This window comes from Cuculus canorus, chromosome 2 (genome assembly GCF_017976375.1).
Source record: "Cuculus canorus isolate bCucCan1 chromosome 2, bCucCan1.pri, whole genome shotgun sequence".
Lineage (NCBI taxonomy): Eukaryota > Metazoa > Chordata > Aves > Cuculiformes > Cuculidae > Cuculus > Cuculus canorus.
Genome location: NC_071402.1, coordinates 99403949 through 99430377, shown reverse-complemented (window position 1 = coordinate 99430377; position 26429 = coordinate 99403949). Strand labels below are relative to the sequence as shown.

General features: G+C 40.9%; 1 protein-coding gene across 4 annotated transcripts in view; it reads right to left on the bottom strand.

Annotated features, from left to right (window-relative positions):
- Positions 1-12231: 12231 nt before the first annotated feature.
- ATP9B (ATPase phospholipid transporting 9B (putative)) overlaps positions 12232-26429 on the bottom strand; it is a 163819-nt gene continuing 149621 nt past the window's right edge. For 2 of the 4 annotated variants that reach the window (XM_054057839.1, XM_054057840.1), the window contains exons 25-30: positions 26337-26401; positions 23666-23774; positions 21217-21274; positions 20331-20534; positions 17883-17915; positions 12236-16429 (exon numbers count right to left, since the gene is read on the bottom strand). In XM_054057839.1, the coding sequence (XP_053913814.1) occupies positions 16293-16429; positions 17883-17915; positions 20331-20534; positions 21217-21274; positions 23666-23774; positions 26337-26401 (606 nt within the window). In that variant the 3' untranslated portion in view covers positions 12236-16292. Of the gene's footprint in view, positions 16430-17882; positions 17916-20330; positions 20535-21216; positions 21275-23665; positions 23775-26336; positions 26402-26429 lie in introns of all 4 variants that reach the window. The other 2 variants (XM_054057836.1, XM_054057837.1) reach the window with 2 other exon arrangements.

Below are 26429 nucleotides of genomic sequence, written 5' to 3'. Positions count from 1 at the left end.
TTCTACCATACAATGGATTTTAGTTCCAGAAAGAATTAATGTGTTCCTGACTTCCCCAGCTGCTGGTGCAGAGAGTGGTAATAAGCTTTCTGCCTTATCCTAAAAAATAATACTTAATGAAGGAAAGGTTGGTTGGGTACACAGAGACTCGAGCTGGCAGCAGAATACTCTTCTTCAGGGAAGGAGGGTGGGAAATGTCAGAATCACGATGTCTGCAGGAGACTGGGACCTGTGGTAAGTATTGGTTCCTGTGGACTGTGGGGATTGTGGCTTTCACCTCATCCATCCTCCAAGGTGTGGGATCGCACCTTTGTTTTCAGGTAGCACGAAGCAGTTTTTCCCAGATGTCTATGTTTCATCTGTAGGAATGGCGTTGCTGCAGGAGGCTTTGTGGAAGTGATGACCCATGGACATGAGGCCTGGGGGGGCTGCATGTGCAGCAGTGCTGCTTCACCCAGCAGCCCCGGGGCAAGGATCTGAGCTTGTGCTAGGCAGGAGTTAGAAAAGGCTGTTTGTGTCTCTTCCACTGTAAAAGGGGCTCCTTACCCTCTTGACAAATCTGTAAGCTCTACATTCCCTGGAAAGTCTGGTTTTAGCAACAGGGCCCTGTAACTCTTCTTTGTCCTCTCTCTCTGCTGGTAGTCGGTCCCAGAGCGTTATCTCCTCCCTGCAGGCAAAAGAGACCTAGACCGATCTGATTTACACCAAAGGCAGCATGTGTTGTTGAGCTGTGGTCACAATCAAGTGCCCTGGGGGCCCACACATGTCCTTAGCTGTCTTCACCAAGATGCATGCTATGCTAACATCTCCATCTGGATCCAAGGCTCCATGTCCTGACACACAGAACAGGTCTGGCAGTGGCTAGCCTTTGTAGCCTCCCTCTCTGTAATAAGGGACCAGTCCATTTTGGACTTTCAGTTTGGTGCTGAGAGCACTCTGGTTGCCACATGAAACAAGTGACCCGATGTGAAGTCCTAGACTCACTGGCTGCAGCCTGAGCCCTCTTTTCTAAAATTTCATTATGTACTTGTTGGGTTGCTCCTCAACACCAGCTTGAGTCTTTTCCTTCATTAGCTTCCTCCTTCTGTAGTTCATTAAACTTGCATTTAAATGTGCTGTTGGTTCTCCCTAAACGAATAACCTTCCATTGTGTAATATTGAATTCCGTCACATTTGGTTGTTCCCGCAGCCTCTCCAAATCCTCCAATAGTCTGGTGCATTCCTAAAATTTATCAGCAGCCTCCCCTCCTATCATGATGTCATCCACGTCTGGACACCCAGCAGCTTGTGCCAACCTCGGCCTCATTTGTCCAAAACTCTTAAACAGAAGAGCCCCAGGAGATATGGCCTGTTAGCTCTCTTTGTGTGCGCAGTCCTATTTATTGCACTTTTCTCTAACCCAAGTTTATCCTTCTAATATCGATATTCAAATACTTGTATACTTTTTACTGACCTCATTTGCTGTTGCAGAGTGAGTAACCTCCTTAAATTCCAGCAAACAAAATTATTGCTTTAAGCTTTTCTGGGCTCACCTTCACAAACTTTATGAATAGGATTTGGACTACTCTAGCAGCAATTTTGACTGTGACCCTTGTGCCAGATGCTTGCAAACACCAGTCGCTGCTCCCCCTTTCCCCGGCACTTTCAGCATGATAGGACAATGCAGGGAATGAGATGTATTGGGAGAGAAAGGAAATATTTTCCAGGTGATGAAATGAGGTGCCAAGGTTTTGTTAACTCGCTTGTGGCTCTGCATTATTGAGGAGCATCCTGTATATTTAATGTGAAGTAGGTAATGACGAACTACAGCTTGATGGTGTAAAGCAATAAACTTTCCTCCCTTCTTATTTTCACCAAGCATTGAGCTGTTCAGCCTGTACAAAGACAGTGGCCTTGGACAGAGATGAAACTTAAAGCTTTTCAGCCAAAAAGATGAACTGATAGGAAGCTGAGTGATATTGGATGTGAAAGGTTATGATGGAGAGGCTGAACACAGATGTCTGTAGCTGCCTGTATGATACTAGTTCAATAGCGATGGCAAGCGATAGATTATTCAGTGGTACCTAGGTCATGACTGAACTTCACCAGCTGTGAAGTCGGGGACACCTCAGTAGCAGGCTGGTTTTGATCCTAACTCTGTCCAATTTTGCGCAACCCTGCCTGCTCTGGCTGTTCAGGGAATGTCACAGACCTCAGCTAAATCCTGTTTCTCACAGAAATGCCCAATGGATGAGGCGTTTATGAGAAGCTCTTTGATCAGCTTGGCAGAGCCAGAAACTTCTCTTTATCGGGGAGATTCTGAAAGGCTGGCAAGTGATTGGGCTTATTAATGTATCCCTTTCCTTCTTTGCAGCTTGAATTGTATCTCCCTCATTCTTTTCACACCATGTTTCATGCACTATGGGTGTTTTCTTTATAGAGATGATTTGGCTGAGGGGACTAGCATCCTGAAATGGATTGTTGGACTCCTATAGTTTGGTCAAGGATATAAGTGTTTGTTTCTTCATGTAACAAAATGATATACAAGCTCAATGCCTTTGTTCCATTAGCTACTGGCAGCATTCCTGTTTTGTGACAACCCTGCATGCTGAAATAGCTGTCTTGAAGAACAAATGCTGAAAATTAAAATCTTCTTGAGTCAAGCTTCCTCATTAGCAGCTGCCTGGCTAGACTCTACCTGATTGTATTTTTCTGGTGTGTAGCTGTAAAGAGAAAACTAAGGAGAAAAATAGGCAATTAAAATGCATTAAATTGATTTCCAAATGAGCACACAGAACCAGAAAGTCTCAGGAAGAACCCCACCTCTTCTCTTTGCATCTGTTGCTGTATGTGAGAGAGCAAATTCACGAGCAACTAGAATAAGACACATTTGCAAACATTAGCAGGGTCAAACTTCTCTCCAGGATCCCTCAGTAGAGTGTCTCAAAACCAAATGTGTTAAGTTGTTTCAGTTGTTGGCACATATTGCAGAACAGGACTTTGCAAAGGGCCACGCGAAAGTTTTCCAGGATGAACTCTTCAGCCCCAGAAGTTCAGACATGAGACTCTCAGCATTGCAAAGCCAGAGAATCATTTTCCTCACTGTTAAGAAAAATGTCAGGAAGCACATCACAATTATTCTACTCTAAACCCTCTTTTAGTGCAACACTGAAACTACAAGTGCCATGAAGTCACACAACCGCCTGACGCCAAGCCCTGGGTATGCTCTGTGGTTCAGGTCTCATCAACAGACTGTTCCACATCAAGTGAATGCAGATGTATCAGATGCAATCCTGGAACAGTGAAAGAAAACTATGAAGATGATACAAATTAATATCTTCCTCCTCTTTGCTTCCAGAACATTCCTTTCCCTACTCCCTTCCTCCCAAAAGTCCAATTAAATATATTTTCAGGTTGCTTTTTAAGCAGACTAAGTAAACTATGAAATCAAAGAAGCCTCTCAACTGTGGTGTGTGAGAAGGAGGCTCCCCACAGACGTGTGTGTGGTGAAAGAGAAAACAAACTGCATAGGCAGATACGTGCAGACAGTGACACCTTTGTTAAACGAAGCGGGGGAGCGATGGCAGAAAAACCTGCCTGACCTACAGACTCAGGCTAGATTGATCCATCAAGCTTATTCTGGGGAAGGCAGGTTGAAAAGATAGGTCAAAGACTAGGGCTGAAAATTGGTTCACAGGACACTTAGGGTCTTTTGCTGAAGAATCCATCACTAGAGGTGAATTTTTGAGATTAAAGCCACTTGGATTTACTGCTGAAGGGCTGCTGTCTGCTTGCTGCCCAGCACTGATGCATCAAGCAGGCCGTAAGAGCTGTGCCACAATGAAATGCTTTTCTTGGTGTTTCTCAAGTTACAGGAGTCAAAGCTGTCAAGTCTGGAAGCCTGAGATTTGGCTTCAGCTTTTGCTGGCTGCTCTCCCATAAGTAGATGCAGACCGATTTTACAGAAGTGGCCAGCAACCTCTAGCAGGACAATGAAAGGCCATTTCCACCCACATACAGACTCTGCTCCCACCCTTGGCAAGCTCCTCTGCTTGTTGCTGGGCTGCAGAGGTCCAGTGCTGCACGGAGCTCTGGAGCACCTCGACTGGAGGATCCTGCCTCTGGTCACTGCTGTCTGAATGCCAGCAGGTACAGAGCAAACGAGGGATCTAACCGAAAGAGGCCTCAGAAATCGTGCATGCATGGTCACAGAGGTGCGTGAGTGTACACACACACACACACGCGCACATGCACAAAAAAACTGTCTCCTCCATTTGGAGTTCCTGGCTGGCCAGACTTGGTGACCTGAGAGTAAAAGTTTGTCTTGAGGAGGGATCTGAAGGTAGTTCAGAGTGACACCTCTTATATCCTGGATTGGCTTGGATGAGCAGCCAAGCTGCAGTTTAAGGCTGTTATCAGTGGTGGATCAGAGGAGGGTGAAGGCAGGATAGTAAGAGATCAGCTTGGGGTAAGTGTGTGTGTAACTAGGGAGGGAGATGAAGCATAAGCTCCCAGGTCAGTGATGGGGGTCTTTCGGGAATGTCAGTGTGAAGATTGGAATGGGGCAGGAATAGGCAGGATGTTGGTCACAGACCCAACCATAGAGCTGGATCTGACACAGCAGTCCTATGGACTTTGATGATTCAGAAGTGGTGAGGAGGGGAATGTCTTGCTGAGATGAAACATCCTGCCTTGCTAAGGAGCATGGGAACATGTTGCATCTGATGGTCAGCACCAATAGCTGGCAAATCTGGCAAAAAGTGGCTAATTACGGCCTTGACACAAAGTCTGTTCTGATCCAGTTAGAATCATAGAATAGTTAGGGTGGCAAGGGACCTTAAAGATCATCCAGCTCCACCCTGCCCCGTGCCATGAGCAGGGACACCTCCCACTAGATCAGCTGCCCAAGGCCCCATCCAACCGGGCCTTGAACACCTCCAGGGATGGGGCATCCACAGCTTCCGTAGGCAACCTGTTCCAGTGTCTCACTACTCTCATGGTGAAGAAATTCTTCCTAATGTACAGCCTAAATCTGCCCCTTTCCAGTTTATACCCATTCCCCCTGGTCCTATCCCCACAAGCCTTTACAAATAGCCCCTCTCCAGCTTTCCTGTAGGCCCCCTTCAGGTACTGGAAGGTCACTAAGTTGTCTCCAACACTATTGAAACAGGTGTCCACGGGCTATCACAGTAAACGCTACTTGGTGTAGTTTTCTCTTAAGGGCCTTTTCTCCTCCATTTAGCAAATTAAAAGTTCAACAGAGAAAACACAAACTTGCTTCAGAGGGTGAAGGCTGCAACCACCCAAGACTTTCATTTGAAACCAGCCTGGATGGACTGCTGTCAGAAACCCCTTCACCTTTCTGCACCGATAAATTAGCCTGCGGGGTGGAGACTGCAACCTCAGCAGCAGGTGATGGTGTTTGACAGTGGCTGCACTGGAAATAAGTCCTTTCCTTAACAGTGATTTCTGTCTTCTCTGGAAGATTTAAGACTAAGCCATCGGGGAAACTTTTCTTTCCCATACAACGGAAATACAATTTTAGAAAACGGGCACTTTGTGCCCTGAAAGAGCAGCTTTTTTTTTTAATTGGTTATTCTAGCAGTGGAGGCAGGATTTTACTTATTTGTTAGCTTCCACCGCCCTCTTCTGGCCTGTGTAGAAATACGAACTTTCACGAGAATTTCTGCGATTCCCTTAGAAATAAAATAGTAAGGCGACCCCCTCATGTTTATTGATGTTGACTCCGAGCTACTGGAAAGCATCAGTCATTCAGCCAGAACCCGAGACCATTTTTGGGAAGCATGAGTGCTAAATTAGAAGGGAAAGGATGCACACGGTGCTTCTGGCTGGGTTATAAGGCTACGTGGCGTGTGAAACCATGCCGGCATCCAGAGTTGTGCAGTCCTTCTCTCTCTGCTCCCTAGAGCTAATTTACAACTATTTCAATCATAACACGGTACTAAGAAATCACAATTTTATCGATTAAGTTCCACGCTAATCACCTCTGGCAGTGTGACCATGCTTTTCCATTGACACGATTAATGAGTGTTCAAGCAATTCATGCACTGGAAGACAGGCAAAGCAGAGAACTGGTAGCCAGGCTCTGGTAGGGGAACTCTTAGGGCAGTGGGAGGGGGCAGAGCAGGAGGTGGGACCCATTCCAAGCAGTACCAAGCCAGAGCTTTGAGCAGGACAGAAGCCTCTGTAGATGTATTTAGTGTACTCAGAAGCGCATATATTTGCATAAGACTGCAGCAGTCAGGAGAATGAAAAGAAAATGGAGTGACAAGTATGGAATTACACTGAAGTTAACCAGCTGACTTCTAGAGTGACCACTCCTGAACAGAGCAAAAAAAATCACAACGTGTTTACATGAAAAAAAATTAAGACACAAGTGAAGCAATCCTTAAGGTGAAGTGCCACTCAAACAAAAGTGGGATGATCAAGACTCAGGTTGAAAGTTAAGTCCTTCCTTTGCTCTTCGTCTAAACTATACCATCAAGCTCCCATATATCTAAGATTTTAAGTTAGCAGGTTTACCACCTTGATTAAAGTTCTGCCTCCTTGTAAGAAAAAGGTACCATTTCTTTCCTCCCCAGTCACTTAGAGGAGGTCTTAGGACCTTCCTCTTTACACACTGGCTGCAGTCCCATCTCTCTATTCTTGTCATCTTTCCTCACTTCCATCCATTCTCAGTGATGGCAAAACCTTGTCAGTCTCTTAATTAATGGGTAAAGGGGCTTTTTCCTTCTCTCTGAATAACTTGTATTGTCCTCACTAGCACCCTCCGCAGGGCCCTGAATGTGATACCAACAACAATTATCTCTTCATTGCTCCTATACTCTTCTTTTTATTCCGTGCTGATTTTGGTTGCCCAGCTTGAGATCTATCTAGAGACTGAAGGCTTGTACAGTGAGTACCTTGCATCCTTTTTTGGAAACCAGTTCCTACTCACAAAACAACCACTGTAAAAATATAATAGTAGCATTTAGAATCACCAGTCACTTCTGGTGGAGACCCTCTCCAACAGGGAATGGAACTTGTTATATAGGCAAAAATGAGTCTTCCTCCTTTACCCACTTCATGACTCTTAAGTTCTTCATTCCTGCCTCGAGTTTTTATATTCTCACTGAAATTTGCATAGGGCTGCAAAAAGCCAGGAGATGTCTGGTATTCAAACAGGACTGGAAGATAACAAGAAAGACCATAGAGAAGCCTTTCCTTGAGCTACTGGAGGGCTTTTTGTCTGGTGTCTCCCCTGCAAAATTTCTCCTTGACTGGCAGAGCATGTGCCGAATCCAGCTTGCCTGAAAGAACCTCAGCCGCAAGCAGCTGCTCAACCTCTTCCCATGATCACCAGATGAGTCTGTCTCATGGAATTTATGTCCCATCTTTAAAAATAAATACAACAGAAATACATTTATTTTTTTACTATAGTCAGTTTACTCCATGCAGATGTGACTACAATTGAGTCAACAGCTACAAGATGAAGTTCAACAAGGCCAAGTGCCGGGTCCTGGACTTGGAACACAACAACCTCATGCAGCACTACAGACTGGGGGAAGAGTGGCTGGGAAGCTGCCTGACAGAGAAGGACCTGGGGGTGTTGATTGACAGCTGACTGAACATGAGCCAGCAGTGTGCCCGGGTGGCCAAGAAGGCCAACAGCATCTTGGCTTGTATCAGAAACAGTGTGACCAGCAGGTCCAGGGAAGTGATTCTGCCCCTGTACTCAGCATTGGTGAGGCCACACCTCAAATCCTGTGTTCAGATTTGGGCCCCTCACTACAAGAAAGATACTGAGGCTCTGGAGAGTGTCCAGAGAAGAGCAACGAAGCTGGTCAGGAAGCTGGAGAACAAGCTTTATGAGAAGTGGCTGAGGGAACTGGCGTTGTTTAGCCTGGATAAAAGAGGGCTGAGGGGAGACCTTATCACTGTCTACAACTGCAGGGAAGGAGGCTGTAGGGAGTTGGGTGTTGGTGGAGGTTCAGATTAGATACCAGGAGACATTCATTCACCAAAAGGGTTCTCAGGCACTGGCAGAGCTGCCTAGGGAAATGGTTGAGTCACCATCACTGGAGGTATTTAAAAGATGGGTAGATGAGGTGGTTAGGGATGGTTTAGTAGTGGACAGGTACGGTTGGACTTGATGATCTCAAAGGTCTTTTCCAACCAAAATGATTCTATGATTCTGAGATCAGCAGGCTGCAATTTCAAAGAGACCCCAGCGCCCAGGTTGCTCAGAAGGAAAATACAAGCAGGAATGCTAGAAAGACTCTGAGGAATGGCTACGGCAATTAAATGATCTACAAGATGGTTTGCAGGAAGACAAGCTCATGAGGGAGACCTCCTGATATCCCCAAGTGGCACATTATGCGTGCAGGGTCAGGTTCCAACCTGTGGCAAAGCAGCATGTTATGCTTAGGTTCCGCACCTCCATGCCGAGCACCGGGCAGCACAGGACCAGACAGATAAGCCCCACACGCTGGGAGTCCTTCAAGGTAACTGCAAGCAGCTTTCTGATTTTCCCAATGGACTAGGAGTCATTAGGTTCCTCTGCTAATCATGGTAGGCAGCAAAGAAGCTGGGTACAGGGTAAAACAAAAAGGGTAGGAATTTGACGCCTTTGAACAGTAAATCCTTTCCTGACACAGTAGTGAATGAGAAGTGGAAGCTGTGGAGACCTGCACTGATCCTGCAGCATGGCACAGCCTGGATTTTTCACCACACTGGGCAAGGCGTGGAGGTGGGAAAGAGTGTAGAAGGGATGTTTTTGTTGAGTCTTGGGCAAAATTGAGTTTCCCCCATGCTTTCATTTTCTTTCCCAGCCTTCTGCCTCTGAAGGCATTTCCTGGAGCTGACCAGAACATGCAAAGTTCTGCAGTTTTGGACATCTCTGCTCTTGTGCTTCAAGGCAGAACAAGCTTTGCTTTAAGAAGACTTTCCCCAGTTCTCTGGCAGCAATCTCCATCACTCACTGTGCTGGTACATCTGAACTGGCAGAGTGAGTTACCTGCATGTCAAGAAGAGAGACTCTCATGCTGCCGAGTACTAGATCAGTGACTCAGGCTGGCTCTGTGTTAGAGCTGAGCTATAACCTTGTTCTCCTGCCTCACCTGCCATTTCCAAGTAATTGCTTTTGGACAGATGGTGAGCTAGTAGTGTGGTTATGTGACTAGCAGCTTGGCTTTCTTCCCACTCCTCCCAAAAGAAATCTGCTTCAGGTTATACAGTGATAGCTTATTTTTCTCTGCCCTGCTTCCTTTCCAGCCCTACAAACCGGTTTACACAGAAGCTGATTGCTTCAACAACTGGAGAACTTCTCTGGCTGGGACTACCCACTCCTTTGTCTCTTGACAAGCAAGTGGGCACAGCTGGACCGAAGCACAGAGGCACCTTTGCATGATCACTGTTCTCAGGATAATGCAACAACACACGTGCAATGCAGTAACAGGCAAACGTGCAGAGATGCTGCTGGATATTACTGGCAGAGCTCATCCTGGTCCGGAAAAATCTCTTCTAACACAGGCAGGGCCAGACTCAATAGCAGAGCTAGGCAGAAATGCATGGCGTTTTCACTGTTTCTTTCCATCTTGTGTTCCTGATCTGGGGTGTTAAAAACACGATTTCCCTCAGTAACTCCAGTCATTCAGGTGTAGATTGCCTTAAAAGGCTTACTTTCTGAAAATGTTATTGAATGTGTGGGTTTTTTTTTCTTTTTAATAAGATTTCCATGTGGGTTTTTGCTCTGAAGACTGCACACATTAAAGGCATCACAAATCCAAGTTATTGCGAGCAACAGATTTCTTCCCCCGCCTTTATTTCCAGGCTTGCATGATATACATAAGCTTAAAACACTTCAAGACACTTATTTCTTAATTTTTTGGCATCCCTCACTGTAACACCCAATTCCTAACAAAGGCACAGATGTCCTCATGTTGCTTTCAAACCTCCATCTATTCTGATACCAAAAATAATGTGAAAGGATCTAGCAGAATCAAACTAGCCAAGCACAAATAAGAAGGTAATATGAAGGCCTCCAGCTAGGATATTTTAAAAAATTATATTATTATTATATTTTTAATAACTTATATTCTCACAGCAAAGAAGTTTATGCCAAAAGTTGAAAAGCGCCTCTATGCAAGGCAAACCCACTACAGCCACAGGGTAGAAGCCAATAAATCTTGTTTTCCTTTTCTGCTCTTTCACAGAATTTGATAGAACTGTAGAAGCTTGTCTGGCTGGTTGGTTGTTGTTGGTGGTTTTCTTTTTTTTAAACTTGCAGATTGCCTACAATTGCTTTAGCTGCAGTTGGAGAGGGATAGATACTTACTAGATTATGTCTGTATCATATTAATAGTGACAGTCAGAAAAATTACCTCCTACAGCTAGGATAAACTCTGTTCAGCTGGAATCAAGATAGGCAATGGAGTTATATTCAAAAGACTGTCATGGAAGAGTCAGTACCCTGAGATAAAGGGAGAAGACACTCTGGAAACCAGAAGCTGTGGGAGGAAGGGCATATGTAGCTGTGTTCCTGTGGATGAATTTGGAATTCAAGGTCAAGAGAAGGTAGCAATCAGCAAGGAGACACACAGGGGAGACAACAGCTTATCTTCCTCTACTGAGCACATGTGGCATGCAGGTTTTCCCCAAGGAAGAATCTTGACTGAGCATTCCCAGATCTGTCCTTCAAACAACCAATGGATGATTGCAATAAATACTAAACATACGTACTCGCATTTAGCCCTGCTCATCCACTCACATCCTCCAGCTCTCCAGCCCAAACGGCCAGGAATTCATTTACAACAGACTTTTGAAGTAGTTATCTATAATTTGCTTCCATACAATGTGTGTTTCCTTTGCAAAACCAAGTTCATACTTAGAACCGGGAGAAAAACACAGCAAAATGCAGAAGGCCCATAGAAAAAAAACCCTTGATGTGTGTAGTATAGAGAAACAATGGAAAGCAGTTGAACAAATAAGAATCATAATAGTCTGTTCTGTGTACTGCGTGCTAAAAGCTACAAGAGCATTATAACCAAAGCCCTTTTTATTCTTACTAGTGGTGTCACAAGACAAAATAAACATTGTTTAGTGTTAGAGGAACAAAAGCAGGGCCATAAATACTTACCATGCACCATAATTATAGAATATCTCCTCTTAGAGCAGATGATGATCTTTCTTTATACTCAGTAATGCAAAAAGGTTGAGTATTCTTCAAACTCACTTTTTCCTTAACAATTTAGAGGTTTACTGTTGTTGATTATGATCTCAAGTTGGAAGCATGCTGGAGGACAGGAGGACACTACAATAAGGAGAAATCTCAGCTGCAGGTTTTGCTAAAACCTGGTCAGGAATGGGAGAATAAAACAGAATTCATGAACTCAACTGTGGCGCACTGTCACCTTATTCTGTTCAAGGCATTTGGTTTTCACAACCTCCTGTAAAACATTTTTATCAAAACTATGGTTTTGGTTGATGAAGTAGCGATTAGGTCTTTCAGTATTATTTCCTATTTGAGAAGGATTTTGTTAGCAATTGGCTTAGCAAATTCACTTACAGGAACAGCTGTGAACCCTGCTGAGGACATCTGCTAGGTAGTTAATACTTGTTGGGAAATATCTAACTTTAAGTGTGTTTTGTTTACAAAAGGAATTCCTATGCTTAAGACGGCATTAAAAGATATTGCACCTCCTGTTTGTTTACATATAATGTTCAATACATGTTGTCTTTGTTCACTCCTACTGATCTTTCTTCCTACAGGGGGCTAAAATATCAGAAAGCTTTTTTTGATTGCTTTCAAGTTTCAATTGAGTTGTAGTAATGACAGCCTAGATACAGAAAGGTTATTAAGTGTTATAAGAGACTGCTGGCCCAATTCTTTCCTATCTAGCCAGCAAAAATAAGGAGAAACTCTATGGGAGCTAAAATTCAAATGGATGAGCAAGCAGGACCCACAAGCATAGCTTCTGCACCAGTAATGAGATCAGACCACCACCTCTTTTCCTGTGGCTATTGCTTTTTAAGGAGCACTCTCCCTTTGCATGTGCTCCACAATAAGTTCCTTTGTCCCGCAGGGGCTGATGGAACCACATTAACACTTTAGGACATGCGAAGGGATGCAAGTGTGGAATGGATGAAAGCCCTTTTTGAAGTTGTCCCACCAATAGAAAACCCAGGGATACAGAGCTCAGCAAAACTGGGGAAAAAGGTCATGTCAGAATATCTTTATTGACAGTGCATCTCCAAATCCTCTAAGGAAGTCTAAACTGTCATTTAAACAGTAAGACCCTCCCACAACCCTCCTTCATGAGGTAGATATGCAAACAAAGTTGGTTCAGGCATGAAGAGCCCTAACCTCCAGCAATGAAGGAAACCTCCAGTATATTTTGTGCACAAGGCGGTGGTGTGCATTGGCATATGGATGGAGGATGACCCCAAGAATGCGGATGACCCCAAGAACGCACTGCCTAGCTCAAGAGCAAGAAGAGCTGAGGCCGGTTCTTCCTCAAAGTAATCTGATTGGCTTGACACAACAATAACATTGCAGAGGAGTACGGACAATACCACTTAGGCCTGCTCTCTAACATATATAAATGGCCATAAGTAAGAGCAGGATATACAGAAATCATCTCTTCTTTCTCTACAGAAGCTGACCTCCATGACTAACAGCTGCTTAGCTACAGAAGTTAATATTAAAATTCTTGCTTAAATATCTGTAGAACTGGTGTCCAGTCTGAAAAGGTTCCTGACTTTAGTTCCTTCTTGCAGATATATTTCAAAACATGACTGAAAAAATGTTTAGGCTCACACTCTATTGTAGACAAAAGATAGGAGGACATTTATAACACAGGCTGGCTCGACTGGACGCTGCTCATCATGATAACACACATTTCCCATGTTTGTACAAAAGCAATGGCATGTTTCTGGACAAGCACTCAGAAATTTTAGGAAGAAAACAGGAGATACCACACAGCTGAATTCTTACGGCATGTGTCAGTTTGGCACGCTGAGTTTGAACATAAAAACACTGTTGTAAACACTCACATTCATGGAAGAGTGCTACAGATTTAATGTTACGTATGCAAGGATTTAATTTTGGCTTCCATTTGCGAAATACTTTGTGCAGCAAAATGTTTTCCAGCAATTACAAGAACACACAAGTTTAGAATAGCAGCAGAAAAAAACCCAGTGTAATAATTACCAATATTCTCTTTTTTTCAGGATTCTCCTTTTCCTTTGTGTTCTTCCATCAAACTACATCAGAAATTTAGCAGATGTTGATCTCATCTACTTATTAAACATGGTCCACAATAGGCCACTATTGGTACGTATGTTTTGGTGAAGATACATTTCCACATTTGGTGAAGATACATTTCACGTCTTGCTCCTCCATCCTATCTCAATTCTGAAATTGTTTTCCAAATATGTTTTCAAAGAGAAATGATTACCATTTCAGAAATACTTATCTGACATAGGAGCTAACCATGTATTTGATACCAAGTAAAACTAAGCTTCTGGGTGTAACTTGCAGATCCAAGGCCTAAATCTGTGTTTATGTAAACTGAACTGGTGCTCCAGGCTTATTCCTGACATATACTCATGTGAAATGACAATAGAATGAGATTCTTATGAAAAATTTATTCACTTGCGAACCAGAAAGGTTACCATTCTAGTCTGTTTTAAAAGCCAGAGACTGCGATGTTGCTTAGCTGACTTTGTACTTAAATCTACAATGCACTAAAGCTTTCTACTGAAAGATGTCATATTACAGTACTTAAATTCTGTATTCATATTGTTACACGTAAGCCACTGTGATTTGGTAGTGCTTCCCTTCTACAGGGCTGGCGCTGAGTGACATCAATGAATAGAAAGCAGACTTTGCTGGTATCCATAGTTTTGCAGCGACTGAACCTCAGAAGCAAGGTAGGTCACCTAAATCAGACTTCCACAGCCTTCAAAATAAAGCATTAGCTGAAATGAGACCTCTGCTATATATTGAAAACACCCCAAGAAAGCAGGCACTCTAGAGAATCGACACAGTTTTTGCAAGTCTTATGTTTGTGCATAGGATCTACACATTTGCTATCACACTAACCTCAGACTTAATGCTGGGGTTTAATATATGTATGCTATAAATTCTGTACATATGGATATGATTTTATCTCATACAGCTGCATTACGGTAACACTAACACTTTCATACTGCTAGTTTAATTGCTGCTTTTTCTGATTTTCTGCCTAATGTCAAAGATGTGATGTACAGATGAAGGATGACCAACCAGATGCTTTTGCTTATCTACTGACTCCTATTCATGTGGTTGCAAGACTCACAATGTGTAGGACAAAAAATTCTGAAGAAAACATCATCAATGTTTCAGAACAACTGCACTACAGTGACTTTTCTTAATGGATTAAAAATAATTACCACATATTGGGGGAAAAGAGAAATTAAAGCAAATCAGCAACAAAAATATCACAGGATTAAACTAAAAATATAAACCAAGAATATCTTGCCAAAATGAAGAAAGGCTTCTGCTAGTGTGCAAGAACAGTGACATCTTGTGGGGGTTTTACAGAAGTGAGTTCACAGAGGGACAGAGCAACTACTAGCAACAGTGTGTAATTAAAAGAAACACTACTTCAGTAGTTCATTTAACACATGTACCATTAGTAATATTTGGTATAAATTAGGCTTTATTGCTTTTATAATGAGGAATGAAAATAATAATAATAAAAAGAAAGCAGATAAATGGCTAGTAAGAAAAACTTTCAAACCAAAAATTAATGAAGTGGAGTGGTGTCCAAATAGCTCTGCGGCAGTTTCCTCTGCTCTCCCAGGAAGTAGTTCTATTAATCATTTAAGTATTACTCGTCCAATATAATAATGGCATAAGTGGAAAATTATGAGAGACTAAACAAGGAATTCTGTTGTAAAGGCATACAGTCAAACGTAAAAATGACATTCACGTCAAGTGTTTTTAAAAAAACATACACATACACATATAGTTCTGATGTACCTTTCCACTGATGAACAGACTATGCTGAATTTGTTATACGCACTTCTTGAGAAAGCAAAGTTGTATCACAATGGAAAACTGAAATAATATATCCTACTTCCCAGTACATGCGAGATTTGGACCCTTCAGATTGTATCAGTATATATGATTTTCTGGAACAAATCTTCAACTGCTGTGAAGTGTCATAACTCAGCCAAGATACTCAACTCCGACAGTTTACAACAAGCAAAAATGTTTTGATTTTTCTTTAAACAAGTTTGCACCCAAACTGAGTTATAAAAGCATAACGTTTACAACTTGGAAGATGATAGATTTTCCTACCATAATGTTCATGTGTTTGTCTTATCTTACCTGAGTAACCTAAGTAAACAGATTACAAGGCAATTTAAACATATTAGCTAATACAAGGTTTACTGGACTTCTCATATATAGAAATGTACTTTGACACTATTTGCAGTTTTACAAATACAAAATGAATAAGAATTTTAAAACATATTCACTGAGCAGCCATGTCTTTGACATCTGTACAGATCAATAGGTGCAGTGGAATTACGTACAGAATTTATCAGTCAATTTTTAACAGCTTCTGTGCAACCTGGCTGTAATGTGCATTTAAAGAACTGCTGTCAACATCTTAGGTCTGTAATATTTACTGGTGCCAGAAATGGAGAGTACAGAACAGGACAACAGCTCCTAAAATAATACTGTGCTATGCCAGACATCTGTACATAATTCAAATAGTGCATATTACTCAATGTCAGATGAGGAGTAACAGTTAGCTGCTAATACAGACACGGGCATTTACAGGTATTAGGTTTGTTATAGCAAGTATGGATGAATGAACTTCATATATAAACATTAAAGGACTTGAATTAGGAAGTTATGTAATAATTAAAGAAAGGAAGTTGTATAATAAATAACAAAACTTTCAGTTCAACTTGCAGAAGATTAGTACAGTAGGAAAAATAATCCTTTACAGTGGCAATGAAACAATTCAGAAGCACTGCCAAATCAAAGGTGTTTCATTTTTATTTTATAATCATAGCAGCGGAAAGTAAAAAAAAACAACCATGAAGAAAATTTAGTTTATCTCTGATAGTCTTGTTATTGTACTTCTGTGTTACTGTACCTGTCAGATGTTTCCTTGTCTTTTTGTGCTCTGTTCACTCTATCACTTTTGATTTTTTAAAATTTCTTTAGTCCAACATAAATCCATAGACACTAAAGCACAGTGAATGTGCACTTTGCAGACCAGTGTGAATGAAAACCCATAGTAATATAATTACTTTTATGAGGTAAGCTTGGAGTAACTTGGAGGAGAAAATTTGCGCTTCAAGTACTTGATAATGTAAAGTGGAAGACAGCTTACAACAGTGATGGCTGACACTTTCCACAGGAAGGTCATAGTTGTGATAAAGGCAACATCTGCAGAAAGAAAAAGGGCAAATAAGAAATGGGAGCTGATAACATGGAAACTGGAACTTCCATAGTGCAAAGTCAATAAAACTCTCTTAATTGTTTGCTTATGCTATTGTTCAAGATCATGCAAAACTGAAAAATAATAAAAGCAACAAAACAATAGATAGAGAAAGTTAACCTCAACGTTTTGGTTTCTTTTGCCAACTATTTTCTTTAGACAGGAACTTCAGAGTTCCTTTACGGTCCTTACACTGGTTTGCAGCACAAAATAATTTTAGAGGAAACAGAATCTCAGTTTAAAAATAAGACTTTCTTATAATAACCTGTTAAGCCAGCTTTTTTTCCTACTAGTAAGAACGATTTTTAGCCACAATAATACTAGCTCCCAAGCAGTTATTCTGATACCATTGCAGATCCTTTATACCATATTCAGATTATTTTTCTCTGAAACAGTCACAACCACTGGACTGAATGATTCTTAAACCATAAAGATTAAATTATAACTCCCCAAAATGAAGTGAAAACAATGTAGTGATATTGCCCTATGTCACAGTGGAAAGCTGGTTTTTTTTTTGAACAAAGATTAACAAGAATGGTGACACTCTACACTTGCTACTGAAATTCTTTGACTATATTATATGAGCCACCAATGTGCGCTCACAGCCCAGAAGGCCAACCGTATCCTGGGCTGCATCTAAGGAAGCATGGCCAGCAGGCTGAGGGAGGTGATTCTGCTTCTCCACTCTCATGAGATCCCACCTGGAGCTCAGTGTCCAGTTCTGGAATCCCCAACATAAGAAGGATATAGAACTGTTGGAACAGGTCCAGAGGAGGGCTACAAAGATCATCAGAGGGCTGGAGCATCTCAGCTATGAGGACAGGCTGAGAGAGTTGGGGTTGTTCAGCCTGGAGACGAGAAGCCTCCAGGGACACCTCAGAGCAGCTTCCAGTACCTGAATGGGCTATGGGAAGGCTGGGGAGGGACTTTTTACAAGGGCAAGTGATAGGACGAGGAAGGATGGCTTTAAATTGGAGGGAGGAAGATTTAGACTAGACATCAGGAGAAAAGTCTTCACTATGAGGGTGGTGAGGCACTGGCACAGGTTGCCCAGGGAAGTCGTGGATGCCCCATCTCTGGAGGTGTTCAAGGGCAGGCTGGATGGGGCCTTGAGCAGCCTGGAGAGGTGGGAGGTGTCCCTGCCCATGGCATGGCGGGGGAACTAGATGATCTTTAAGGTCCCTTCTAACCCAAACCATTCTATGATTCTATGATATCTGCAATGGTCAGATCATACTTCATTATCACGGGAAGATGCCAGAACCCAGTTAAGGTGAAGAAGTAGGGTTTTTTTTTTTGCTTTTTTTTTCATCATTTACAAATGTGTATACTAAATAATTTACTACTCTTTAATGAATTTTAAAGACTTAAAAATATCAAGTAAAGTTAAAGTTCACCTACCTAAGAAAGCTCCAAAAGACACTCTGCCTATACCTGTTTCAGAAAGAAGGAGAACGAAAATGAAAGGACAGAGTTACAGAAAATACGAAAATTACGTGAAAAACCCCACAGAGGTTAGCTACACAAAAAGGAAATGAAAGAGACATTAGTAACATTAACTGGAATATTATTGCCTTTCACATCACAATCAGAATATTTTAAAGAGCAATTAACCCAAACCACTTAGAAAATAGAGTGATTTTATATTTGATAGTGTTTTAAGGTTGTAAGTAGGTAGGCAGTTTTCTTATGTTTGACTTCAAGGTATAATTTACTGTACAAGCAACTTGATCAGAACTGTTCTAATGTGAATGAAAATTCACTTCATACAATGCAGTAAAGAAATTATTTACTGCTCCAACTTTACTCATTAAAAATACTTCATATGTTAGATTTCAATGTATAAATTTGTTCTACAGTTTTAGCCTAAGTGTGGTTAGACATCCTAAACCCCTATGTAACATATCATAGGACATAGCTAATAAGGCTGTGGTGTGCAATTAATTCAGAAACCTAAAAATATATTTGTTTCCATGGGTCAGAGCTGTAAAGCAGTACCAAGCATTTTTGCCTTTCTAATTTGAAGTACCCTGTCATACTTATTATTCTATTTTTTTTGGCAAGGAGATGATGCTTATAAGTAACATTATTGAAAGAAACAGTTTAGTTGCCAATGAGGTCAAGCACTATTGGACTGGATTGTTCTCCCTGATACATGGAAGTTGTTCTATATCTTGAACTGTAAACCATAACTTAGGTTTATACTACATTAACATGTGCAAAAAAGGCTCCCTACCCCCAGTTATAATGTGGCAATTACATAAGAGTAAAGCATTAAGCAGAAGTGAGACTAACTGAAATGCATTTTCTCAAATGAACTGATTAACTGCAGCCTTTTCAGTATCCTTAAAGATGAGAAAAATACATAAGTTACATCCCCAACCTGCAAGAGCCATGCTAGGAATTGCCCAGCAAACATATGAGGATAGTAAAGCACTCCTCTTTACAGGAAGGTTTGCAAGAAACAAAGACCCTGCAGTTTCTACACAACTGTGAACATCACCTAGAAGTGTTTTTCACGAACACAGCTACAAAGCATAGGACTGGTTGTCACCTATACTAAAGACTTGCAAAGGTGAAGCAGGAAGTTCGGCTTTATAAAGTTTTTCCTGGAAGTCTGGACTTAAGAGTCAACAACTCTGTCTGTCCTTGCTTATTCCTTTCATTTGTAATCTGGCCGTGGAGATTCAGGACTCAATCCAATAATCTCTATTAAAAAGTCTGTGCATTGGTGTCAGAGAAAATAAAAAGGTACTCTGGCAAGCCTGAAATAACGTACAATACAAGAACCAGGCCCAGCAAGGTTGTTTCTTCATTAAAATTTGACTCCTGAGAAATCTAGGAAGTAGCAGAACACTTGGGAAAGGTGAAGCATTTACTGATTAAAAAATAATTATATAATGTAAATACACTACTCTAGTGTTGAACTAGACTTGGGACATCAGAGAGCAAAAGCAGAAATATGAGACTCCTAGAAACTACCATATAACATTTAATTTTGCTATGAGAAGTTACAATTGAAGAACTGACAACTCCTTACTGATCAGCTCCTGCAAAAAGAGAGAGGAGGAGCTGGATTCTACTGCTTGTGAGGTATAATCAAAATTGTTATATGCATTGCTGTAAAATTTACATTTGTAAAATCACACTAAGACTGACATCGTTGTTTTTAACGAAGGATAATGTGATATAAGAAGAAATATGTGTTATGCTGATGGTCATATCCTTGACTGCTATGATTTTCAGTTAAAATGCATTCTTTTGTCTTGGGAACCATGAACAATCAGAACCTTAAGACACAGTACGGCATGCTGCAATTTAAAGTAAAGCATGCTTAATACAAGCTTAATATAGTTATGAAATAATGATTCTTATATACAGTATCCTAATAGCCTTCTGCCCCACTCTTGAGCAATACTTCAGCTCTTTTAATCTTGTGGGTTAGATGTAATGAGGTCCATGTGGTCTGGCATGCAAAATAACTCACCAGCTCAGTGAAAGATCTTGATTTTTTTAAAATCACATCCATTTCAATACTGCAAATCTCAAATCCAATTTAAGATATGCAGTTTGGACTGTCAAGATCAGATCAAGGAGGGGAAAAGCACTTGTGGTTTGAGTAAAGTTTATCCTCTACCTAATCATAATAACAGGAATAAAGATTGTCAAACTTCAGGAGAAAAGGATAAGAGAATATTTTAACCCAAGATTAATTAAGCCTAGTTTCATTTATATTTCTTATGGAGAAAGCTGTATTTCACAAAGTGTAAAATCATCTACTCTTAATAAAAAAAAATGAGAAAAATATTAAAAATAAAAAGCATAGTTGTTTGCTTTAGTCATACTCACCAAAGTATTCATTTAGAAATGCAAGAGAGGCCACATAGCAGCCAAGACTGAGGAATTCAGCCACCACCATTAACCAGTGCCATGTTCGTATGGTCAGTGCAACCATCAAGAGCTCGGTCAAAATTAGGGCAGTGAAGGAAATGGCAACGACATGTACAAATTCTGATTCAAAAAGCAGCAGGGCTCCGTACATCAGAATACCACCTAGGAAAGGCACACAAAGTTAGCTATGCACTAAGCAGTGAAATTTCATTGTACTAGTTTCTATAACTGCACACTGAACATTTGATAGCTTATTATGAAAACTGCCCAGTAATTTTTTGTATAACAACAGTGATCTTTTGAAAAGAACAGAAATGATGTTTACTGTGCCTTGTGAGAAATAAAACCATCAAAGTAAAGCCGTAAAGAAATAAAACTACCAGAAAATTAAACACCTTTTAGTGCAATATATCTGGTGAACTGTTAATTAACCTCATTTTGTCAAGTGCTACAAATAAATGAGATATTGTTGAAAGTGTAATTACTTTTAACCGACTACATAATTCAGATTTCTTCAACAGTACTTATGTCATTCCATGAAAGAAAACTACTGGGTAAATATGTGCAACGTGATAAGCACTCATTAAAATTTTTCTGGATTAGCATTTAATTAAAGATATGTCCTCTTCCAGGTGACATGCATGATCAAAAACACCAATCCATGCCATATTTTGAATAGGTCTGGCACACTACAGGAATATCGATTTATGAGATAAATAGAAAGAAATATATCTAACTGCTGATGAAATGTTAAGCTTTGGGAATTCAACCTGCAGCTGAAAAACAATATTGCTAATAGCAGAGAAAAAATTCTCGGTTTAGTAAAGTTAGGACTCTCTCCTACCTTGGTAAATACTGATTAAAACCCAGATGAGGAAGGTCTTAAATGACAACGATCTTCCCTAAGAGAAACAAATGGGAGGATAGTTAAACACAACTTAAAAAAAAAAATCTATTCAGTTCATATATTTTTAATAGTTAATCACTAGAGAGACATTTTACAAGTAAAATAAACAGTCTTTGAAGTGATACAGGCTAAAAAGCTTCTACTTGTTTTTATGACTCATTACAAACTTGTATACGAATCGCACAAAGTCTAAATTTGGGGGTGGGACAGTTACGGCCTTAAACAGCAAAGATGCTTTCCCTTGCAATGCTCTGGCTGGTTTTCAGAGGCATTATTACAGTAAAATTAGTTTATTTTTTACTTAAAATGTTTTTATGTCTGTTTTGTAAAACAGAGTCTTCAAGAAAAATAGCACCGTGTACTTAGTGACTGAATCCTCAAGCAAAACTGTAGTTACTAACCACTTCTACACTTAGATAAACTGTCTGTTTGCATTCATAGAATAAACACAGGACTACTATAAAGCTTCAGCAAGTAACTATTACCTAATACATTCAAATCTTCTCCTCTGAGCACCTACTCATCTTCCTTTGAGTACTGGACACTGCTTCAACCTCTGATCACAGCATGCCACTAAGTGAGGTTCATGAAATAAGAATGAGCCTGAGTTATGGTTCACCTTTATGGAACTAGAAAGGGTAAGTCACTCCTGAGCCTCAGGAGAATGCTGCACAACAGGCTCTGAATCATTTTCAGATGAAAGCAGGGAACTCTCTTACTTGTACTTCCCTTCAAATTTTCATCAGCTTTTCTAGCTATAACTCTGTAGGAGCCACAGTAATACTAAATCAGTGTGTCCTCCAGGGTACGTGGCCACACCTATCTCTCTGAACCTTGCTAATTTTCTCTTCTTCTTGCATCTGAGCAAAGTCTGTCAGCGACTTGTGCCACTGTATCTTCTTCTTTCAAAAAAGCTAAAAAGCATTTTTGTCATTAGCATAAACTAGAAAAGAAACCCAGTTCCAGGGAATACAATTACAGTCCATGTCAACATGTGTTTGAGTAGCACTAGTTGAATAGCACTGGTTGAGATTTGCATTTAGAGTCCATAATTTGAAAAACGATGTTCAGAAATACGTAGGCTTCATAGTATCATGACTAAGGCAGCATAATCAAATTGTTGCAATACACACTCACAATAAGATTACCTTTTAATGCCAAAGTGAAATGTAACACAAACAACATTTTGTGCTACTCGTCCATAATTATTCACTGATCATCACCTGCTCCACACAACGCACTGAACTGTACTCTCCAGTTTCTCCACAAACTCTTTTTTTTTCTTCTAAAGAGAAGTATTTAGGTTCTACTGATTTAATGTTCATAGAGGTGCAGCACAAGCTGAGAAAGCCAGCGATTCAGCATCTCCAAGAACTGTCATTTAAGACTAAACAAAAAGCTTAGCCCATCCTGCGCAGTTTTCGAGTACAGGTTAACTTCTCTCTTTGGAAATAAGATGCTTCCAAATCCCATCAACAGATTTCCACAGGCAAGCTTACAACTAACTTTAGCAGGTGTAAGGTCATATGTTTTTGAGATTAATCATAAGCTGAAATCTCACAAAGAATCTTTAGAGATTCTGAAGACGAAAAAGAGAAAATCAAGATCTCCAATAGAAGAGAAAAAAATGGCTAATGAGTAATACAGTACGATTAAAAAGACAAAGGATCTGAAAAGTTTGGACCCTCTTCAACTACAGTCTGCTACTGAAATTTTAGACGCATTGTCAAGGAATCTGCTATCTCTGAAAAGGACTATCTAATTCTGCCTTGGATCATAACTTCTTGAGCTAAAAGTTTAAGATGGAGCAGAAGTACTTTTCAAAAAGCTTATGAAAACAGAATCTTGAGATTTGTTTCACTTTTCTGGGTAAAGAAATTATATGCTTTCATTGTTTTAAAGTATGTGCAAACCCAGAGAGACAGTATCTACAGATGATTCAGCTAAAATATCTCATTATTAATATCTGCTATTTGAAGAAAGTCAGCTTTTGGAGATGTCAATAGTAATTTCTGGAAGTTAGGGAGAATACTCCCCCCTGAATTAATCTACCAGTTAAAAATAAAAAAAAACATCTGTGAAAAAGTAAGCATAAATAACACTAGATCAGAGATCCTGGGGCCAGACTGAGAGCAACTTTTACATCAATTTATCTTAATGTTTGAATTATTTCAGTCCAACCATTGCTGACTTAACAAATGTATTAATAAAACTAAGTGGAACATTTGCCACCATGGATTATTTTCATAGTACAAAAGTCTACATTACCTTAGCTGGGTATCCATGTTGCATGGACTATCTTAAGGAAATGATAGTAAGAATTCCCAGTTTTACAGACTGGAGATTTCAGCATTTGTTTATATCTGAGCACTGAGGACATTCATACCTTTGTGAGATCCTTATAAAGTTCTGGATATAGCAATGCCATTTCTGGCTTCACATCCTGATCCAATACTAGAGAGAAGACCGGAAACATAGTATATATGGTTGCATACCTAGGTGAAAGGAAAGCACACAAATTGGCAAACTGGCACTTTTGTATTATGTCATTGCAAACTGATCTGCAGAGCTCAATTATTCTTTTTATGTAAGTGGAATTAAATTAATTGATGTACCCAGGACTGAGATAGCTTCCCAATACAGATTCACACATGCAACCTGCTCTTGTGCTTCTGAGAGCTGTCAGTTGTGAGAAGCTACAGAGCTTTTACACATTCAAAACCAGTAAATATATTTCTTCCTTCTGTATACATATCAGCTAAGCTTATAGCCTTCTACCATACTCTCTGTGCACTTGCACTTTGGACAACCAGTTCAAAGACCTGCTAATTAAATTCATCCACAGACAACGGCATGAAAACTGAAGAAAAAACAAACACTACATTCCAGACATCATGGTATATATAGGTAGGTGAACGAACAAAAGTTTCTAAGTGGCTTTGGATTTTAGTATGCATGTGCCAAGCGTATATGTTGGTATGTACTTGCCTAGAACTTAGCACAACTATTTACATTTATTTTGGAGAGGTCTGCTGCTTGCCTCTGGCGTAATGACTATGGACAATCTGCTGAGCCTGGTCGTAAAACTACGTGAAGAAGTAGAAAGGCTAAGGGGCATCAGGAAGTCTGAGGAAGAGGGAGGCTGGTGGAGCCAGGCTCTGTCCTTCCTGAGAGAGAAACAGGAATGGCCACCAGAAAAAATCCAAGGGGACCCTGTATCCCTTCCCCAGCAGGCTAAAAGCAGTACCTCAAAGGAAAGGAGTGAATGGAGGCAAGTCCATACTTGGGGTACCAGGCAAACCCTGTTCTTGCCCACCTCACCTTTTCAGGTGCCTCTGTACAATAGGCAGAAAGTCAGCCAATGGACGATAAGGATGGTGGCTGATCTACACCAGAGGTGCTGGCAAGGTCAGAAAAGTCAGCTCTCCGTATCAAGACCACCTCCACGAGGAAGAAAAGACAGGTTACAGTTGTGGGCAACTCCCTTCTAAGGAGAACAGAGGGTCCAATATGCTAGAAAGAACCTCCCGTTATGGAAGTCTGCTGCCTCCCTGGGGACCAGGTTAAGGACATTGCTAGGAAACTTCCTAGCCTGGTATGGCCCTTGGACTATTACTGATTACTGCTCTTCCATGTAGGAGCTGCAATGCATAGTCCAAGGGCAATCAATAGAGACTTTAGGGCATTGAGACAGCTAGCAAGGGCATCTGGAACACAGGTTTTCTCCCCTCTCCTTTCAGTTGTGGGCAGCAAACCAGAAAAACCATCTTCAAAATGAGGTTAATTAACAATTCATTGGATATACTGCACAATTTTGCGTTCTTGGGGTGCCTTACACGTCACCAGGCCTACTAAAAGCATCTGATATGGATCACCTTTCTCAAAGGGGGAAGGGGATCTTTGCTTAGAAGCTTGCAGGGCTTTACACTAGACTGAAAGGGGGAGGGGGCTTGCCCAAGACAAGCAGAGGGATGATATTGGCAAGGCTAGAGGTATGGGGTGCTAGTGAGGGCCCTTCAGTCTGCATCTCTGAGACATGCTGGGTACACTGGAACACAGCTGAAGTAGTACAAATATGAGCCAGGGGCCACTGAGGTAATATGAGCCAAGAGGGAAACACCAGTGAAAAACCTCAAAGGAATTAAGGGGTGTGCCTCTGAGAAGGTGACATGCCTGACAGTCCAGTTGAAGTACCTCTACACCAATGCATGCAGCATGGGCAACAAACAGGAGGAATTAGAAACCACTGTGCAGCAGGAGAACTCTGATATAGTCACCATCACTGAAACATGGTGGGATGACTTGCACAACTTGGGTGCTGCAATGGATGGATATAAACTATTCAAAAGGTATAGGCAAAGAAGATGAGGCAGTGGGGTAGCTCTGTATGTTACAGGGAGTGGTTTGATTGTCTAGATCTTAATGATGGTGATGATAGGGTTAATTATTATGGGTAAGAATCAGGGGGAAGGCCAACAAGGCAGATAGCCTGACGAAAGTCTGTTACAGACCATCCAACTACAATGAAGAGACAGACAAACATGAATATATGCACACGCCTCAGTTGTATGACTTGGGGAACCATATTACTAAAGCAGCTTCTGCAACAAGATAAAGGCGCTACATTCACCTGAATGGAAATCTATAGGGCAGACTTGGGTAGTGCACTCTCAGAGGAAAACCCAGAGTCAGTAGCTTCAGTTCCATTTTTAAGAGAAAAACCTGTGATTTTCACAGAGGCTTGTGTGCTGATCTGTGTAACAGCTGAAACTGGTCTAGGACCTTTTGTCTACTGTTTTCACCTGGTACATGTGAAATCTTGTATCTTCTACTAAGTCTACACGGATCCCGCTCTTCAGAGAGCCGATAATGAGACTTCCTCCTCTCATACTGTGAATATTCAACCTACTTTGACTTTTTTTTGTACGCTCATTCCAGGTTGTGGTAGCGTACCCATGACAAATGTATGATGAAGGTGGCAGACATCAACTATATGATCTTATTTAAAAAGTTTGCTATATTTATTACAGTTATCATAACTGTGAGGTTTGACTTACCCTACCATTAGGAATCCTTGGTACAAGGGAACAGATGCAAAATAGAAGACTGATGAAAACACAGCCTACAAAAAGCAGATAATTATACGTATT